At 35.6% G+C, this 17693-nt stretch overlaps 2 protein-coding genes across 2 annotated transcripts in view; one reads left to right on the top strand and one right to left on the bottom strand.

The window, feature by feature from the left end:
- Positions 1-7956, top strand: part of cables2b (Cdk5 and Abl enzyme substrate 2b) — a 71753-nt gene extending 63797 nt beyond the window's left edge. The window contains exons 8-9 of the mRNA XM_028811667.2: positions 3211-3415; positions 5043-7956. Coding sequence (XP_028667500.1) covers positions 3211-3415; positions 5043-5183 — 346 coding nt within the window. The 3' untranslated portion in view covers positions 5184-7956. The remainder of the gene's footprint in view (positions 1-3210; positions 3416-5042) is intronic.
- The window catches only part of LOC114658415 (cadherin-4-like), a 2147065-nt gene that overhangs the window by 374527 nt on the left and 1754845 nt on the right, over positions 1-17693 (bottom strand). The gene's annotated exons all lie outside the window — the stretch shown is intronic.

Consider the following 17693-nt stretch of genomic DNA (forward strand, 5'->3'; position numbering starts at 1 on the left):
TACATCTAAGATGCCTCACTTAAAGGTTTTCCTATGTTTTTTGTCCTAGTGTCTACATAAACACAGAGAATTTCAGTTTCTATATTACATCTTGCCTGAAGAAGGGGCCTGAGTTGCCTCAAAAGCTTGCATATTGTAATCTTTCTAGTTAGCCAATAAAAGGTGTCATTTTGCTTAAACTTCTCACAGCAATCACCATAATAAGACTGAGTATATTAAATGTTGATACATAACACACACAGTACATTGTCTAATTTTAGCATTGTTTGAATACTTGTAATTTGAGATGTTATTTTTATAGTAAGGCTACCGAATAATAATTGAGACTGGAGTTTTTTATTTTAAAAACATTGTTTAAATGTATATAAATGTGCTTATTTTTAGGGGGACTTGATAAATGTATTTTGCCATAAAGTAAACTTATGAAATACTGCCAATTTTTAATTACTGAGAAACATTCCATGCTCATTTACCATGGGGAAAAATCCTGAGATACTTTGTATTCACTTATTTTTATTATTTTAAAGACATTAGCCTTATTTTTTTTTCCTCGTAGAGCTTTGTGTCTGCTCAAATGGAGGTGAATTTGCCCATTAAGGAAATGTGTAAACAATGCAGTCAGAGGAGCTTGCAAGCAATGCAGCCAAATTGACAAGCTATTTCAGCTGAGGTCACACTACAGACATAAAACATACTGCTTCATGTATCCCTATTGTCCTTCATGTACCAGATAATAGGTATTGCGATAAAAAATACTGCAATATTTTATTCACATTTTGTTTCTGCACTACATGCTTAGGTTTCCTTAAAATATTTTAAAATATCAAATGTTCACATTCTGTAGTTAATATCAAATATCACAGTCCTTTGGGTGGCTTTTCATTTCATTTTACCAGAGAAAATTTTTCAAGATTTTATTGACCACTTTTGTAATTAAACTGAAAATGTACATAATAATACACCTTAGTAAAAGGACAAGTGTCTGTGTGTATGTACTGTATGTCTGTGTATTTGTGTGTCTGTCCGGTTGCTATGTTTCTGTTAAATGCCATTTGGTATGGGATTTGTAAAAACAGTGCTAATGTTTCCGATGGTCCATCAGTTGGGATAAAAAAATGCAGTGTATTTTAGTACTACAATTGTTTGTGATGTGCCATCTGCTGTAATGACCAACGCATTGCATTTTATTACTACATAAATTACAAAATACATTCCAGTAGATGGTGCACTGTGGTATAGCGGGTCCACAGCTCCCATCAAAGGCCAGTTTTAAATAAATAAGCACCGTGCTCGCGGCTTGGTGAGGGGGCGTGGTGGTTGTGTGACCGAAGTGGTTCTCAGGGCGATTCGCGATGTGGGCGTTTCTCACCTAAGTGCACAGGTGAGAAACCGTCCGCATCCATGATTGTTCCTGGGGCTGCTGATTTGCCACAGCTGCCATGCCCTCTTGATAAATAGAAGCACGAGTCGGCTATAAGAAAAAGGAAGGATGAAAAGAGACTGAAAGAAACGGAGGTTGCAGGAAGTAGTGGAGGGAGAGAAAGCCAGTGCAGGAGAGCAAGTGCAGGCTCGCATGCAGCTGAACAGTGAGCCTGGGTGTTGGGCCGACACCCGGGAGTAGTCGTAGTGGTCGCTCCCGCTGAGTGATCATGGAGCGGGAGTGACCAGTGATAAAGGGCGGATGACTCTCCGCGGAAGGCAACGGGAGTCGGGACTTGGGACGTGGTTTCCCCAGCGTGAGAGCCCTGGTCGTTAGGGAATCTCAAGTCACTGTCAGGTGGAGCCTACCGGAGCCAGGGATCGGTGAGGCAATCCAAGCAGCTGAAGCAGGCACAGAGAAGGTCATCTGCTTGTAGGGCGACTCCCCTATTGAGAAGTCCAGACGGGAGAAGTAGGGGAGCCACCAGGTTGAAGACACCGGGCTTGTAATGTTTTTAAAAGACTGCTTTCTGCATTATTTTAACCTCGTTTTTTAAAAGATTTTTCAAATGGTTTTAACCTCCACTTTTCACTCTTGTTTTATGGATTATTTATTCAATGAAGAGATTTTGAATCACTGCACATTATTTATTTTGAAGCACTGCATTTATTTAATTTGGACATTGTTCTGTTGTTTTAATAAAAGCACTTGGCACTTTTCTACACCATCCCCTTGCTCCATTGTTGCCTCACTGCCTAGCTCATCGGTAGCATTACCGACGGTGACAGGTTCAAGGGCTCCCAAATATGCCGAGTTCTATATTGATCACTTAGATTGCAACCCATTTTAGACAGGTAGAACAGCTTGTGTAAATATAAAGTAAAAAACTGCTAAACTGGTATTCTTGGTTTTAGGTCAGTGATAAATTTATTTCCTTGCAAAGAGACTTATTAACATGATTTTACACTAATTAAAACAAAGTCATTAATTATATGTTGGAAATCTCTAGGGCATCTCTAAGCTTGCTAATTAATTTGTCTTTTTTTTCCTAACAAATTAGACGTATACAGTATAAACGAAAGACCAGCGAATGTGTGTGTAAATAGAGCAGTGTGCTGTGTTCACGCTCAACCACAGCCACTAGATGACGCATGAATGCACTTTTACATTTTTTCAGCGCTTGCATGCACCTCAGTTCTCATACCAAAAGACGTGTGCATGTGTAAGAAGCAGTCTGCTCTGCTCGCGCCCAACCAGAGCTACAAGAGTTGGTGTAAATTCTACGGAAGATATAGAAGCTTATACAAGTGTGACTTACACTTGGTGAGATGGCACGTGTATGCACTTTTAAATTTTTTTGCCGTTTGCATGCATTTCACCCATCCTTCAACCCAAGCAGACCAACTGAGGTTTGTGTTACATACACGTTGTACGTTCACACAACAAAGCTACACTCGAGTATGCATCCGTCTCAGAAAAAATACCACCTGTTCCAGCTCACTTAGCTGACAACTCTGCAATTTAACCAAAATAGTAAAACTGCTAGGGAGTCTTCGGGTTGGTTTTTTGTCCCGAAGACCACATGCAGCTAGTTACTATATAAATTAATAATCTGTCAAGAATCCACTATTCACACTGTCATTGCAAAGGCAATTGTGTTAATATGTAGCTACTGAGTGAAGATTCCATTTTAACTGAAGGCTTTTGTAAAACTACAAATCAACAACTTGCAAATTAAACATTATTTTAATCAGTATTGCTTTATTATTTTTTCTTTTTTTTAAATGTAGCCTCAAGGAAGACATGTGGAATGTGGCTGATGAGTGTGAATTACAGCCAGTAACAGTAGCCATGGCATATGTCTACTTTGAGAAGTTAGTGCTTCAGGGACGGCTGAACAAGCAGAATCGCAAACTGAGTGCAGCAGCCTGTGTGCTGCTAGCAGCCAAAATCAGCAGTGATCTGAAAAAGCAGGAAGTTCGGCAACTTATTGATGTAAGATGTTTGTTCTTTACTTTTAAAAAAGTTGTACATGTGCACTTTAAAATATCAGCCATACATTATTTAGTTATTATCGATTTAAGAAATTAACTTACTCAGTTTTTGAGGTATAAATGGATAAACAATTTATATCACTGTGTTTGCTTTGCATTTGAAAAATCTCATTAAATCTCATTTAAATATATTCTTTTTGATAATCATGTATGGGTTAGCATGACTTGGATAAATTACCAGGTTTTCTTTAAAACTGAATTTTGTGTAGTGAACCATCATTTCAATAATAGATCATCTTAAACATTATATTATTTTTGCAATATGCATTCAATTTTGATAATGAATACAAATAAGATATATACAAACATGTTAAACTCTTACCATATGTGCATGGTGTGCTACAAAATTATTTGGTTTTCAGCCTGATTTGGTTTGTATCACTTGCATTTCTTATGAAATAGGTTCTGTACTCTCCAGGTGGTCTTTACTTAATCCTGTACAATGTTCTGCTAACCTGAGACATTTAGGCAGTACGGACTGTAGAACCTTTATGTCTCTTATTTTGTGCTTTCTATGGTTTCCAACTTAATAGCTGTTGAAAAGTTGACTAGTACTGTGGAAAGGATAACACATGACTTGAATTAAACTACACAGCAATAGCTAAATGATCATTATTTACACCTAGGCTTACACTGGGTACAAGTAAACACTATTTTGACAATAGCAAATCAGCATTGAAAAGCCATTAAAAAAATCTACAAATTTTAAAGTTCACGCTTGGCTTGTTCCTACATTGTGTATGGTACTGCTGGGATACACTTTGCTCCCTACAAAGAAACAATTACATATAAAATGAAATAAAAGCTGACAAATTGTTGGCATTATGGTTCCTCTGTTACAGGGTATACTGTGTATGTCCCATACTTAGTTTTTGTGTAAGGTAAATAATTTAAAACATGCCTTTTATTTCTATAAGACCTCCAGCAGGTGAAGATGTGATGAATGTATTAAATCTATAAATACTTTACTTCTATAAATACTTTAAATCTATAAATACTTTATTCATGCCACATATTTTTGTTGGTACCCAAGGTTAGTGCTCAGTGCAAAATATTCTTAGGGTGCTGGATGTGCAGTATGCACTGGCAGTTGTGCTTCTATGCTGATGGTGTATTTAATTTTTAACACAAGGGCAGGGTTTAGTGCACATTTTTGTCCATCAAATATTTCGTATCCGTTTAACCCATAGGGGTTTTTTTGCTTTTTTTCATGTTTTAATTTGGTTTAGGTCTAAGTTAAATTAACTGATTACTAACAAATAACTCTAATGCTTAACTAACCCATTCTGCATATAATGCGGACATCTGTTATAAGTATAACACAACAGTTATTTTGTAAGTTGTGTCACTACTTATTATTTTAGAAAAATAATTTGGCTTCATATCCTCACAATACAAAACATTGCATGACTACATGAATGTATATATTTAAGCATTTGTAAAATGTAATTTAGAACTATAAATAATAGCTACTTTTTATTGTGATTTTTTTAAGGATGTGTTTTTTGTTTTTAACGGTTTCCTGTTACACATTAAATATTTATGTGTGTTTTTTTCTGTTACTACAGAAGCTAGAAGAAAGATTTCGTATAAACCGAAGAGAGCTGATTCAATTTGAATTTACGGTCCTAGTAGCCATGGAAATGGCTCTTTATCTTCCAGAAAGCAAAGTAATGCCTCACTACAGACGACTTGTCCAGCAAAGTTAGTAATTAGTTGAATTCGGGGACAAATTTGGATATTGGTCCTGACATGATACAGTTGGAAGAATAAGGATCATGACACTGTATAATTTGTCTGTACTGGAATTTTTCCAGTTTAGCAATTTGCAATAACAAGCACCTTATCAAAACTACAAATCAGTTCTGTGTATATCAAGTGTATAATCTATGTTATAAACAAAAAAGAGCCTTTTGTTTTGTATCAACTGTGCTTCATCTTCAGAATAATGTATTTCAAAACATCTGATATGGCCAAGTCCATAAAAAACCTTTTGTGGGTTTAGAAATATGTTCATTTCATCAAGTTCATTGAGTCATGCATAGCCAGCTCATGCGTCCTCCCTGAAATATTAAGTTCACTTTACTATGCGTGAAGTTATCTTTGTTTTAAAGATAAAACCTACGAATATGGGTTAGTATATACACTTCAGTTTTAAAGTGCAAAATGGTGAATACTGAAATGTCTTTTAAAGCTGAATAGACAGAACATCTTTAAATGACAGATTATTTTGGTATCAATTTTAATTATTTGTTAGGGTAGTGTCTATCAAACTTATGGAGGACAGCTATTGTTACTGAAGACTGAATCCAGTATTTTTCCCATCTAAACCCTAAGGCACTTTTTACAGTTAGTACATACTACACAGAATTGGCAAGTAGATTTGCATTGTGTAGTATTACCATTTTTAAATAAACTACATGTCATGTGACTTGTTAAAAAAAATTTCTCAGACATGTAATCACCACAGAAATGGACCAGAAGTTTTTTTTTTTTGTTGCATTGAAACCATTAAATATGGTACACTGTGCTGAGTTTGAATGCTGTGTGTCCTTGTTAAATATTTATTTATCCTGCAAGGTACAAAAACTGTTATTCCCTTAGCAGTGTTCTGTATACAGTATTGAGCAATATTTGGAACAACCTCCAATAATTCAACATCATGTCCTCTCAATGCAGTGCTCAGGGTGTGAAGTGCTCTGATGAAAACAAAATGTGTCCAAAGAGGGTTCAGAGCAGTCTTCCTGTTTCTAAAATTAGATTGACTTGTACTTTGTTTTCTTTCCAGTAGATTTACAGACAATGTTAAAATTATTTTTTTGTTGTAATAAGTTTTATATTGTGTTCAGTTTCCATGGCAATAATATTTTAAATTATCTCTTCAGTATACCAAGGGTTTTATGCAATATTTCACATTAATTTATTGAAAGCAGTTATTTGTTGGTCTTCCAGTCCAAGCCCATCTGAAATATGATTTAATACGGGCATTTATAGTTTAATTTCTTGTTTTATATATTTAAATATATAAAGCAATTTAGAGTAATGTTTTTATTCTTAAGTTAACACACCTGGATGCAGTTTTCCTGCATGTCATTGTATTTCCAGAATTCTTCTGTATATACTATTTATGTGAGTATCAGGACAAAGGGATTTTTTTTTACATATTTAATGTTATTTCAGAGTTATTTGTTGTTAATTTTTAGATATGATTCTTAGTTACTGTATACACATGCAGTACTGTAGTGAACATAAAATACTAAGTAATGTTACTGACATTGTGTACATTTAAATGTGAACACATTAACAATTTTAATACTTATGCTTACAAAAGTTAGCAGCCTCCAAGCATAATGCTGGCCATTTTATAAGCTTTTGTTTGTGGATGGCAAAGGATTTCATTGGCTGAAGGAAATAAATATTATTCAGTAGCATTTTATTCCTGCTGTATCTGAAGAAAAGAGTGTAACCTATTCAAAAGTTATTCATAATTTTAGAGTCTTGTGGTCTTGAGCAATATTTGTGAATTTTAAAGATGTTATCTTGGGAGAAGTCAAGCAAAATGACACCTTTTATTGGCTAACTAAAAAGATTACAACATGCAAGCTTTCGAGACATCCTACCTGAAGAAGGGGCCTGAGTTGCCTCGAAAGCTTGCATATTATAATATTTTTAAGTAGCCATTAAAATGTGTCATTTTCCTTGAATTCACACTACATCCATAATGACTTGCAACTGGGTACAACACCCTAGTACTAAAGATGTTCTGTTGAAAGGTATGGCTGATTAAATATGAAATGTAATTTAGGCCTGTGATGCCATCTTGTGGAGAAAAGAACAAATTGACTGCTAGATTAAAGGGAAAATCCTATGAGACCGTTAACACATAATCCAGTGGATAGATTTGGGGCCAGCCTGTTATAAATAAATAAATCCACTCTAATTTTAATAATTTGCCTGTAGATATGGATCTTGTGAAACAACATTTCCTGCTGCCTTTCAGCCCTACTATATGTGATTCATTTGGACAACTAGTATTGTTTAGTAAAGCGTTTTCAAGTAAGAATTTTCTGGTGCACAAAATCTTACTCAATAGCCATGAGATGATTACTTTAAAAACTTTGTATACAGCTGATTGTAATACCTTGAAGTGCCTAAATCCTAGTAGCATTGGTCCGTGACAGTATTTGTAACTAAGAGGAGACCCTGTATAGTAGATTATCTGAGATTATAAAATGGCACCCTAATATTGCAGACCAAACCCATTTTCAATTTTAGGTGATGTTGGTTGTATGTAGTTAAGCCCATAGGCTTCAATTTTATGAGCCTTTGTTTATTGTCTCACTGCTCTGTTATCTTTTAGTATTTATTTTTATATTTAAGCCTTTTTATATGTAAAACATACTGACTTCCCAAGTGGGTATTCAGCTGTGTTAAGCAGAAATTTGAAATGGTTGCTTTATATTTGAAAAAAGAGGTTTTAATTGTATTTGATGTGACAGATGCAATATGATAGTATGCAGAAGTGATGTGTTTCATTATTTTCAAATTGTTTTATTTTAGCTTATATTACCTCAAGGCTTTACAGCCTCTAACCTTATGTCACTGTGACTGTATAATATATTGCAGTTTAATGATTCTTGTTGTTGTGAACATAAATGGTTTTGTACTGTATATTTTATATCTAATGGAAATAGCTTTTAAAATATATTTTCTGAGGATGTATACCTCTTTGGAAATGTGATTCATGTCAGATCTATTCATATTAAATTAATAAAAATGTCTTTTCTAATGCCTCTGTATTTTATTTGTCTAAATTTGTATACACTGTCTTTGTGACATGTCATGAAATAAATTTGGAATGTCATACAGACCTAAGGGAACAGAAGTGCCGCTCTTAATCAGGCCTCACTCAACCTACTCAACATTAAATACTTACAGAAGTATGATGTAAAATGGGTGGCTCAGCTTCAGTTTAAATAAAGATATTTCCACATTTAAAAAAGTCATGCAAGAACATCTGAGCAATCTAATGGAATGTTATGTATGTTACATCATTGTTACATTTCATGTTTGTACATTTGTTTTATATATAGAGAGATTTACATACACACCCCCAGAGTCGGTGTCCAATACCTGGATGTGTGCATGTCCTCCCCATGTCTGTGGGTAAACAGATTTTTAATAGATCCTGAGTCTTTACTCTGTTTGAAAATAAGTCATGCAAACAATTGTGATTCATTATGTAAAGCCAATAATTTAGTGTACATTAATAGCTTTATATTGGCATATAATGGTGGACTGATTGCTGTGAAATACCTGATAGTGCCTAGATAGCATTTGAGACTCTGCATTGCTTTAATGGAATGGACTTTCAGAGTGAAGAATTAGCGTGGGACAAATTGTAGGTGTCTCTGATAGGACACTACAAAATAATGATGAAATCCATTGAACTATTAAGATAAACACTTCACAGAGCTATTGCAAAAATGTAATAAAGTAAATGAAACGTCTGAATCTTAGTTTCCTTTAAACACAAGCTTCAGCGTTCCTTATTTTTTCTGAAAATTTGATTAACTTGAACATACAAAATTGATATCAGTTTGCAGATCCTACAACTGAGTTATCCTCTCTTCTTCTCAAGAGGGACCATGAAAGCAATTTTAATGAGGACAGGCCATTTAGCCAAACATATATTGTCAATCCCTGTTGTCCTTTTGCATTACTAGGGGGCTCGCCTATCCTCGTGTTTGGAATACTGGATATACAATTTACATAGATTATTTTCTGTGTCTGACAAAAGCATTCACATGACTGAGGTTAGATGACCGTGGTCTTGTTTGAAAATTGTTGTAAGTAGGGTGTGACTTGAAAGAATCTCATGTTAAAAGTCTCCTTCTCACGGGACTAAATACCACGGCAACGTTTTTGGAATCTTTTAATTCTCGATGGCAACACGAATTAGACGATCTACAAGTCTCCGACTTAAAGTTTAAATCCGAACAATATATTCGATCTCTTTTTGCTGTTCTGTTATTTCACTGAGTAATAATTTCCATTTGTTTGCGTTAATGCGATCTTTCCCATCCTTTTTTTGAGGCTTTGGAATTTTCGTACTTCCATTATCTCTAACCTGCTCTGCATGTGTACCGCGCCAACATTTTTGAATTCTTTACAATGTTCTACTTTGTCATCTACTCTTTGTCGATTTATTTCCGGCCCCAGGCGTGGTTAAATCTCTTTCACACGAGACATATACAGTAAGTGTCTTTCCGAGAAAACCACGTCTCCTTCCAAGATTTTTTTTTTTTTTTTGTAATAGAAAGATATTATGCCATTGGGTCTTATTGAAGGTCCACCACCATCATGTCTTTGGTTCTCAGAGTGAATATAAAATTGCCGATATGTATGCAAATTTGTCTCATAGTAAGCTTTTATCTGTGTCACCATATTTTGTTGAACAACTAATTTTAAAGTAATGATAATTCACTGTACTAATTATTTTCATAATTTTAATTCTTTTAATCGTGTCTCCTCTAAACCTCCTCATGCTTAAGATTAAAGGGTTTCCACGTCTTACTTTTTCATCATAATTCATACCCTGTAGTCCTGTAATCAGCATAGTTGTGCTCTTCTGGTTGTTCTTTAATGGTGCTAGGCCTTTTTTGAAATATAGAAACCACAACTGCTTGCAGTATTCTAGATGAGGATCACTAGTGCATTTTATAACTTAAGGATAACAATTTTCATTTGTACTTGACACAACACGTTATGTAGCCTAAAATCCTACTGGCCTCCTTAAAATCTCCTGTAAATGTCTGAATGTGGACAGTGATGAGTCCCAAGTATTTTTCATAGGTGGAGTTTCAGATCCTATTGTTGTTCATATCTAACATTTTTCCTTCTTATATGTAATTGTTTATACAGTGGAACCTCGGTTTGCGAGTAACTTGGTTCATGAGTGTTTTGCAAGACGAGCTAAAATTTTTAATAAATTTTGACTTGATAAACGAGCGAGGTCTTGCAATACGAGTAGTATGTATACACTTTGTCTGCTGAGCGTCATGTGATCACAACTGAGCTGACGGTGGTTCTCTCTCTCTCGCTGCGGGATTGTGGGCAATCGTCTCCTATTCTCTGTCTGAGTTGGCGTGTCTCACTCATATAGTCAACATCCGTACGAGCATATACTGTTTACTACAGCATTGTGACTGTGTGTGTGTGTGTGCTGTGGCATGCGAGTCCCCGTCTTGAACCCCAAAACACGAAGCTGAGTCTCAGTACTTTAGCAACACCAGCTTTAAACAGCAACAGCGCGGTTATTTATTGTAGCGGAATCTGCCACTCTCCTAGACACAGCAGTCAGGCAGGGTTGTGGCCAAGTAATACTGTGCCCTGCGCATTTATAATGTTCCTTGTTCTTTGTATCACCCATTGATGGCAGGCGCTTATAGCATGTCCGCGATCTTTTCGGATTCGCTTTTATGGCGAACTGCTACAGCGCTTTGGGACGCTCTTCCGCATGTCGTCCCATTGGGTGGAATCCCACAAGAGTTTTAAAAACTCGCTCAACACCAGCAGTGATTCTTTTCTAAGGTAAAGTGCAGGTTAATTTGTTTTATGTATTTTTACTTTAGATTTTGTATTAATCATTTTTATATGAATAGTTTTGGGTTGTGGAACAAATCATCTGAGTTTCCATTATTTCTTATGGGGAAGTTCACTTTGATACATGAGTGCTTTATACTACAAGCACGTTTCCGGAACGAATTATGCTTGCAAACCAAGGTTCCACTGTATTTCTTTTCATTAAATGTCATTTGCCCAAAACTGTATAAGTCCATCAGCAATGATTCTAATGACTCTTGGGTATGTGCTGTTCCAACTAACTCTGTGGCACCACTTTTAATCATCACCTAATTCAAAAGTAGTTCCTTTCATTACAACCCCTTGCTTCCAGTGTTTAGGCCAGACTAGCACCCATTCATGCACTGCACCTTGAGCTCCCATATCTTTTAGTTTGATTACTAGCAGCTTATTTAGCATTTTATCAAAACCTTGTTGAAAATCATGATAGTTACCTGATCGTACGCTATTGTTTTGCTGCCTCGTAGAATTGTATCATATTAGTGAAACATGATATCCCCATCCAATCAAATGTTGACTTAATCAGTAGTGCACCATTTTGTCATGTGGTCAGTGCCAGTGCTAGGTTATTTCACTAGGCCAAGCTTATTAGTGCACCAAGCGATTGTTCAGTAGCTAACACGTGCTGCTGGGCATCCCCATTGTGATCTGCACCCTAGGCGATTGCCTAATTCAGTTTAATGGTGGCGCTTTCCCTGCACATGGTTAATCAATCTTTTGTTTAATAACTGCATTCATTAATTTACATATGATACACATTAAGCTTAATGACGAATAGCTACCAGAATCAGTGCAATCATCAGTTTTTTTGTATAATGGGTCGAGATTTGCCAGCCTCCAATCTTTAAGCACTCTTAAGATAAATGTTATCCAGTCCCAGGGATTTACACTTTGATTTCAGCCTTTTTAATCTTGGTAGGTTTCTGCTATCTCTAACTCTAACTACTGGGAGGTTATTGACCTTTTCACATAAGAAAAATATCTAAGAATATGAATTTAAAGCATTTGCTATTTTTGTATGAGTATATTTAATTTCTTGGTTAATGTTCTAAATACACCTCTTTTGCTCTTTGATTGTTATTTTACTACTAAGATAGTAGCAATTTCTTTAGGTCAGCTTTAGCTTTTCCCACAATATTCCTTGCTAACACTTTCCCAGTGTCTTACCAACAATGTTTATTAATATAGCACATTTTCATACAACAATACAGTGCAAAGTGCTTTACAAGATGATAAGAAGTATGTTACAAGGAAAAAAAACAATTCAAATTAGGTAATAATAATAAAATTCCAATGTAAAGAACTACTAGTGATCCACCACAACTCTGGCCAAGCCATTTTCTTACTAAAAAAACAAACAAGTCCTTCCTGTTCTCAATTACAACATGGATGAGCTAACTCCTCTTTAGGTTCAGCGGTCCTGGTGCTGCATTAACTGACGTCTCTTATAAATACAAGCCTACTGGAGGAAAACTTTCAACAAGGCCAGAATAATACAGGACTAGCATTCTATTGCTCTGCTCCAAATTTAACCCTTTTTAAATTAAAAATCTAAGTAGATATATGTAGCTATTTTAAACCTGCTGACCTTCTCTAATCAGTTGTATCATCTCTTAATAATGATCTCACACACCTTGACCTTTACTCTGTTCATACATCATTTTGCAGCCTGCTGTGTAACTCTAACAAGAATGAAACAAGTTTCAAATGCTTCCAGCACTTCACATGCTGTGCTGCCTATTTTGTCTTATTCTGCTGTTCTTTTCATTATTAGGGCTAGCTGATTAGCTGAGCAAATCACATCTCTGTTTGTTAGACATATGTACCAAATGTAAGAATTACAATAATTATAGTCTGTTATTAACCCCGCTCTCTTCTGTTTCTCTTCTTCGTATTTTGATTGTGGCACTTGGTACCACTGCTTCACTGTTTTCCTTCCCATGGGAGAGCCACTTGAGGTATGGGAAGCTTTGGAATCAACAGATGGAAAAATTCCATTGTCAGATTAGACAGCCCAGCACCGATTCTGTAGTTACTAGGAGGGGATGGGCAACCAAGGGGTCTGTGATTGTATCTGACTCTATCTTTGACTTTCTTTTGTTATAATTGACCATGGACCCTACAGAAGTTTATTTTCTTCATGGATGCTGCTGACTGGAATTTTTGATTTCCTCTCCTCCATTGTCAATTGGCCATAATTCAACAATTAATTAATGAACAGATAGTGCTGGGCTCCATCTTCTGTATGTTAATCTATTTTAAGATGCTTTGTTATCCATTTTAAGCAAATCTGTGCCCATTTGTGTACTCATTATGGAATTAGGAATTTGTAGTTTATATTTGCATTTTACCCGAAAACATATCCCTAGCAGTCTAGCTAGGAGCTGCAAGGCAGTGTAAATTGGGGTGAAAACAGTACAGATCATCATTGGCACCCAAAATATGTATCTGTAGGACATATTTGCCAACAGCTGTCTGGGTAAGGCAAAACGAATCATAAAGGATCCCAGTAACCCTGCACAGACACTTTTCTCCCTCTTTCCTTTAGGTAGGCCCAACAGAACTTTTAACAACCGAACTGTGAGATTTAAGAAGAGTTTCTACTTGCAGAGTAATGAGGCTGCTCAACTGTCCTATGTGATGGAATGTCTGTAATCAATCTTCTGATGTTCTAGGGTAAATGTAACCAGCAGGAATTCAACTAAAGTAAATAAATATAAATCAGTAGTATATATGCATAAAATCTAGGAAACTAGCATTCCTTTCATTAAAGGAGAATGTACTTCCAGGAAGTTTTTAATCAAAAGAAACTAAGAAAACAGAGGATAGAAACTGACATCTGGCTGTTTTTGTTTTTTTTTTTCCCTGCCAATTTACGAGTGGTGAGCTGAGAGGAAAGAGCTACTAGACAAACAGTGGACAAACAGGACTAATTTCAGAAAATTTAAGCTGGGATAGAGAAATTGATTACTAAAAGTGACTCTTATTTTGATCCTGCACTTTGTTTTTGAATTAACTGGATTGAGATTGAGAGAGAGAAATAAAAATACATTTGTTAGACACATAGGTTGAAAATGTTGGCTTAATGAACTCTTATGTACATTTATTGAATGTTTTGTGTAAATAGTTACTACGTAATAAATCTATGTGTTGTATTTTTTTTCTAGTGACAAATTTGAGTGGCAAGCCAGCAGCCAGGAGTGTCAATAAATCAGATATTTAGATCTGGAAAAGTTTTAAAGTAAAAATTTCATATATGTAATGTTGTGTTTAGTGTCATTTACTGTGATGATTAATATTTTTAAATTTTCGTTTGAGCTTTTTCTTCTTCCTAATGTTTTATGTTGATTATTGCGTCTGCATGGAACATTATGCAAGTAAGAATTTCCCTGTACATTGTACATGTGACAATTGTGCCTGCACTTAGTGAAGAGTGCTACAGAAAAAAAAAATAATTCAATTGGACTAGAAAGCCCCATCTAAAATAGTTCTTTGTATAAGATAAAACAGTAAGTAAAATAAAAATGTTAAGCAGTGGCCTGGCATGTTTACTTTAGTATTCCAGACATGAGTTCTTGCCAAGTTCTAAACAGATCCCCATAAAGAGTATTTGATTTTTTCCAGTTTGAGGTCATACCAGAACATCACTTTCCTACTGAGTTAGAGAGGGTGGATGGGGATTCCTCCAGGTGAACAAAATTTGGAACGTAATAGCTGAAAAGATGCTAATACATTATCTGTATTTGTATTGAGAGCTTTAAATGTCACAATCGCAAACATCTTCCATGGGGTAAATATAGCTGACATTGGTGATTATCATGTGAAGGTGTGACAGAGAGGAGCTTCTCTTCTTTAAAATGCGTCAGACATTGGCTCCATATCTTTAATTAATTGCAAATAAGTGGGTTGCTAGTAAGTTTACAATAATTAATGTTTGCTGGAGCACAGCGTGCAAATAAGATTTAGAAGAGAATTTCCTTTCCATTGCTTAGCAAGCAAGTATAGGTTTGTAGACTTCTGTGTGTTTCCAATATTTTATTGCACACCTATTTTGCAGCCCAGCAACAGAACTGAAAGTTAGGTCTTACCATGCTGCCATCTGCTTTAGATCTCTGTAGAGTCACCTTTTAAACGTGTATCCATGAAATGGTTCCAGATAAATGATGTTACAATTAAGAAGTCTAATTTGTTAAAGAGGGATTAGTTGCTGTATATAGGGATTGCCTGAAAGAAGTACAGGAGCTTAGGAAGGACATTCATTTTGACAGTATTTACTATCCAAGCTAAAAAAAGATGGAGGGAGTACAATCTATTACCACCTTATTAACATTCATATTTTTAACTCATAGTGCTGCCAATGTGATCAGACATCTGTCTTTTATCAACTTTATCCATGCTGGATATAATAAACATTATTTTAACACATGGTATTTATTAGGCTTCTTGACAAGGTATTCGAACATTTCCATGGTTGTGTACATCAAGCCAGCTCCATCCCATCTTGGGGTCACCTTTTGGGTAGAGTGGAGTTTGTTTCTGCAGCATCAGGTGCAGTTCAAGAATCAAGACTGGGCTCCATGCCAGTCACTGCTCATTCACACTGGACAGTGTCTCACTAATCAAACATGCATGCCCATCAATTATTAAAACATTTTATTTATATTAGTACATATATAAAATAACAATAATACTACTAATCAATTTATTGTGTTGAGCCTGGTAAGGTATTTAAGGACAAATTACAAGATAAATCACATAACTTATCCTTAAACCCACTTAATTCAATTGAGGGGCACAGGGGGCCAGGTCCTTTCTTAATAGCATTAAATGGAGGGTAGGAACTAGTCATGGACTAAGTCCCACTCATACTTATATCCAAACATGGCCAAATTAGAAAAATCAGTTTAACTAACCTGCATGTCTCAAAGAAAGGGGGAGTAAAATAGATGTACCCAGATGAAAACCCACACAGACCGTGACCAGATGTGGGCTTTAAACCCAGGACACTGAATCTATAATACACCATCACTAACCACCTTCAAAGTTCATGTGAAAAGATTAATACAGTGTAGCAAAAAATAAGGTTTGTATTAAATGCAATAAAACAGTTAACACAGTAATAAAAATAATTATTAAATAAGGGAGAAAAGAAAAGTCTAAAACAAAAAGAATTTAAGTTTGAAAAAAATAAAGGAAATATAGAATATTATAACAACAATACTCCCTATAAAACACACACAAGAATTACAAAAAAAAACAAAAAAAAAACCTTTTGACTTGGCTAATGATAAGAAACAAGTCCCAGTGAGGCATTACACAGGCATATTGCTTTTGGTATTAAGCCCACAGTTGTGTTTCCTGACACACTTCTACTGAATAATTTGTTGACTGTAAGAACTCTGTGTTAGTGTGTCAGAGAGAGGATGTGCAGCATTGTTCATAATGACACTCAGTTTTGTCTTCCTTCTCTGCTTGAGTGAGTACAGAGTGCATCTCATAACTGAGCGTGCCTTCTTAATTAACTGGTTGATCTGATGGACCTCTCTGAAAGTGGTCTTACCAGGGCAGTAGACCACAACACAGAGTTATAGAAGATGTAAAGGATGTCATGACCCACATTAAAGAACCACAGTCTCCTAAGGCAAAAGAGCCTGCTCTTTTGTTTTATAAAAAATGGAATGGAACCAAAAGATTCAAAATGAAGATAAGGAAAGTGGTCCTAAAAGGACATTGTCTAGAACTTCTTGATGTTAATTCACATACATTAAGGTATTTAAGCTTAAGTTGTTCATTTATTTTTTAATTATTACACATTTTTACAATTTTAATACAGTGTAATGCATATGGTTGCTGTCATTTAAAATTATGATTTTTTCTGATATATGATTTATGAAATTATCAGTGATATCAATGATTCCAACAAGGGCCTCTTCTCTGTTCTGTGATCAGGCAAACAAATCAGTTCCGACTGGCTGAGGAGGTGCTTCTTTCCACCGTTCATCCACATCTTTTGCTAAGTACAGTGTCTATAACTATGTTATGCCCTAGTATTGATTCTCTTATATTGTCATGTCATTTTCTAACCTGTTTAATGCAGAGCAGGGTCATGGGGTGCGCTGGAGCCTGTTCCAGCTAGCACTGGGCACTGGTAAATCACATGACGAACACATACACACAGACTCACACACCAAACACACACTACAGTCGCCAGGTTATCTAACCTGCATGTCTTTGGACAATAGAAAGAATCTGGAGCACTTGGAGAAAACCCACACAGAACATACAAACTCCATGCAAGAAGGACCTGTGAACCCTGGCCCTGCAAGGCAGTGGTGCTACCACTAGGCCATCTTCCCTCATATTGAGTTATTTAAGTTGTTGTTATTTTTTATTGTTTCTCATATTTTGTAATTTGGGTGAAAACCATCCTATTGCATTCATCTAATACTGTAGTATCTATTGATAATTGTAAAGATGTGTTATTGTTTATTGTCCTTAATCCTTTATTCTTCCTTAATTTAGTCTTGGAATTTGGCAACGTAGCATTTTGCCACATATTGTACTTTGTGATAACT

This window comes from Erpetoichthys calabaricus, chromosome 10, assembly GCF_900747795.2.
Source record: "Erpetoichthys calabaricus chromosome 10, fErpCal1.3, whole genome shotgun sequence".
Lineage (NCBI taxonomy): Eukaryota > Metazoa > Chordata > Cladistia > Polypteriformes > Polypteridae > Erpetoichthys > Erpetoichthys calabaricus.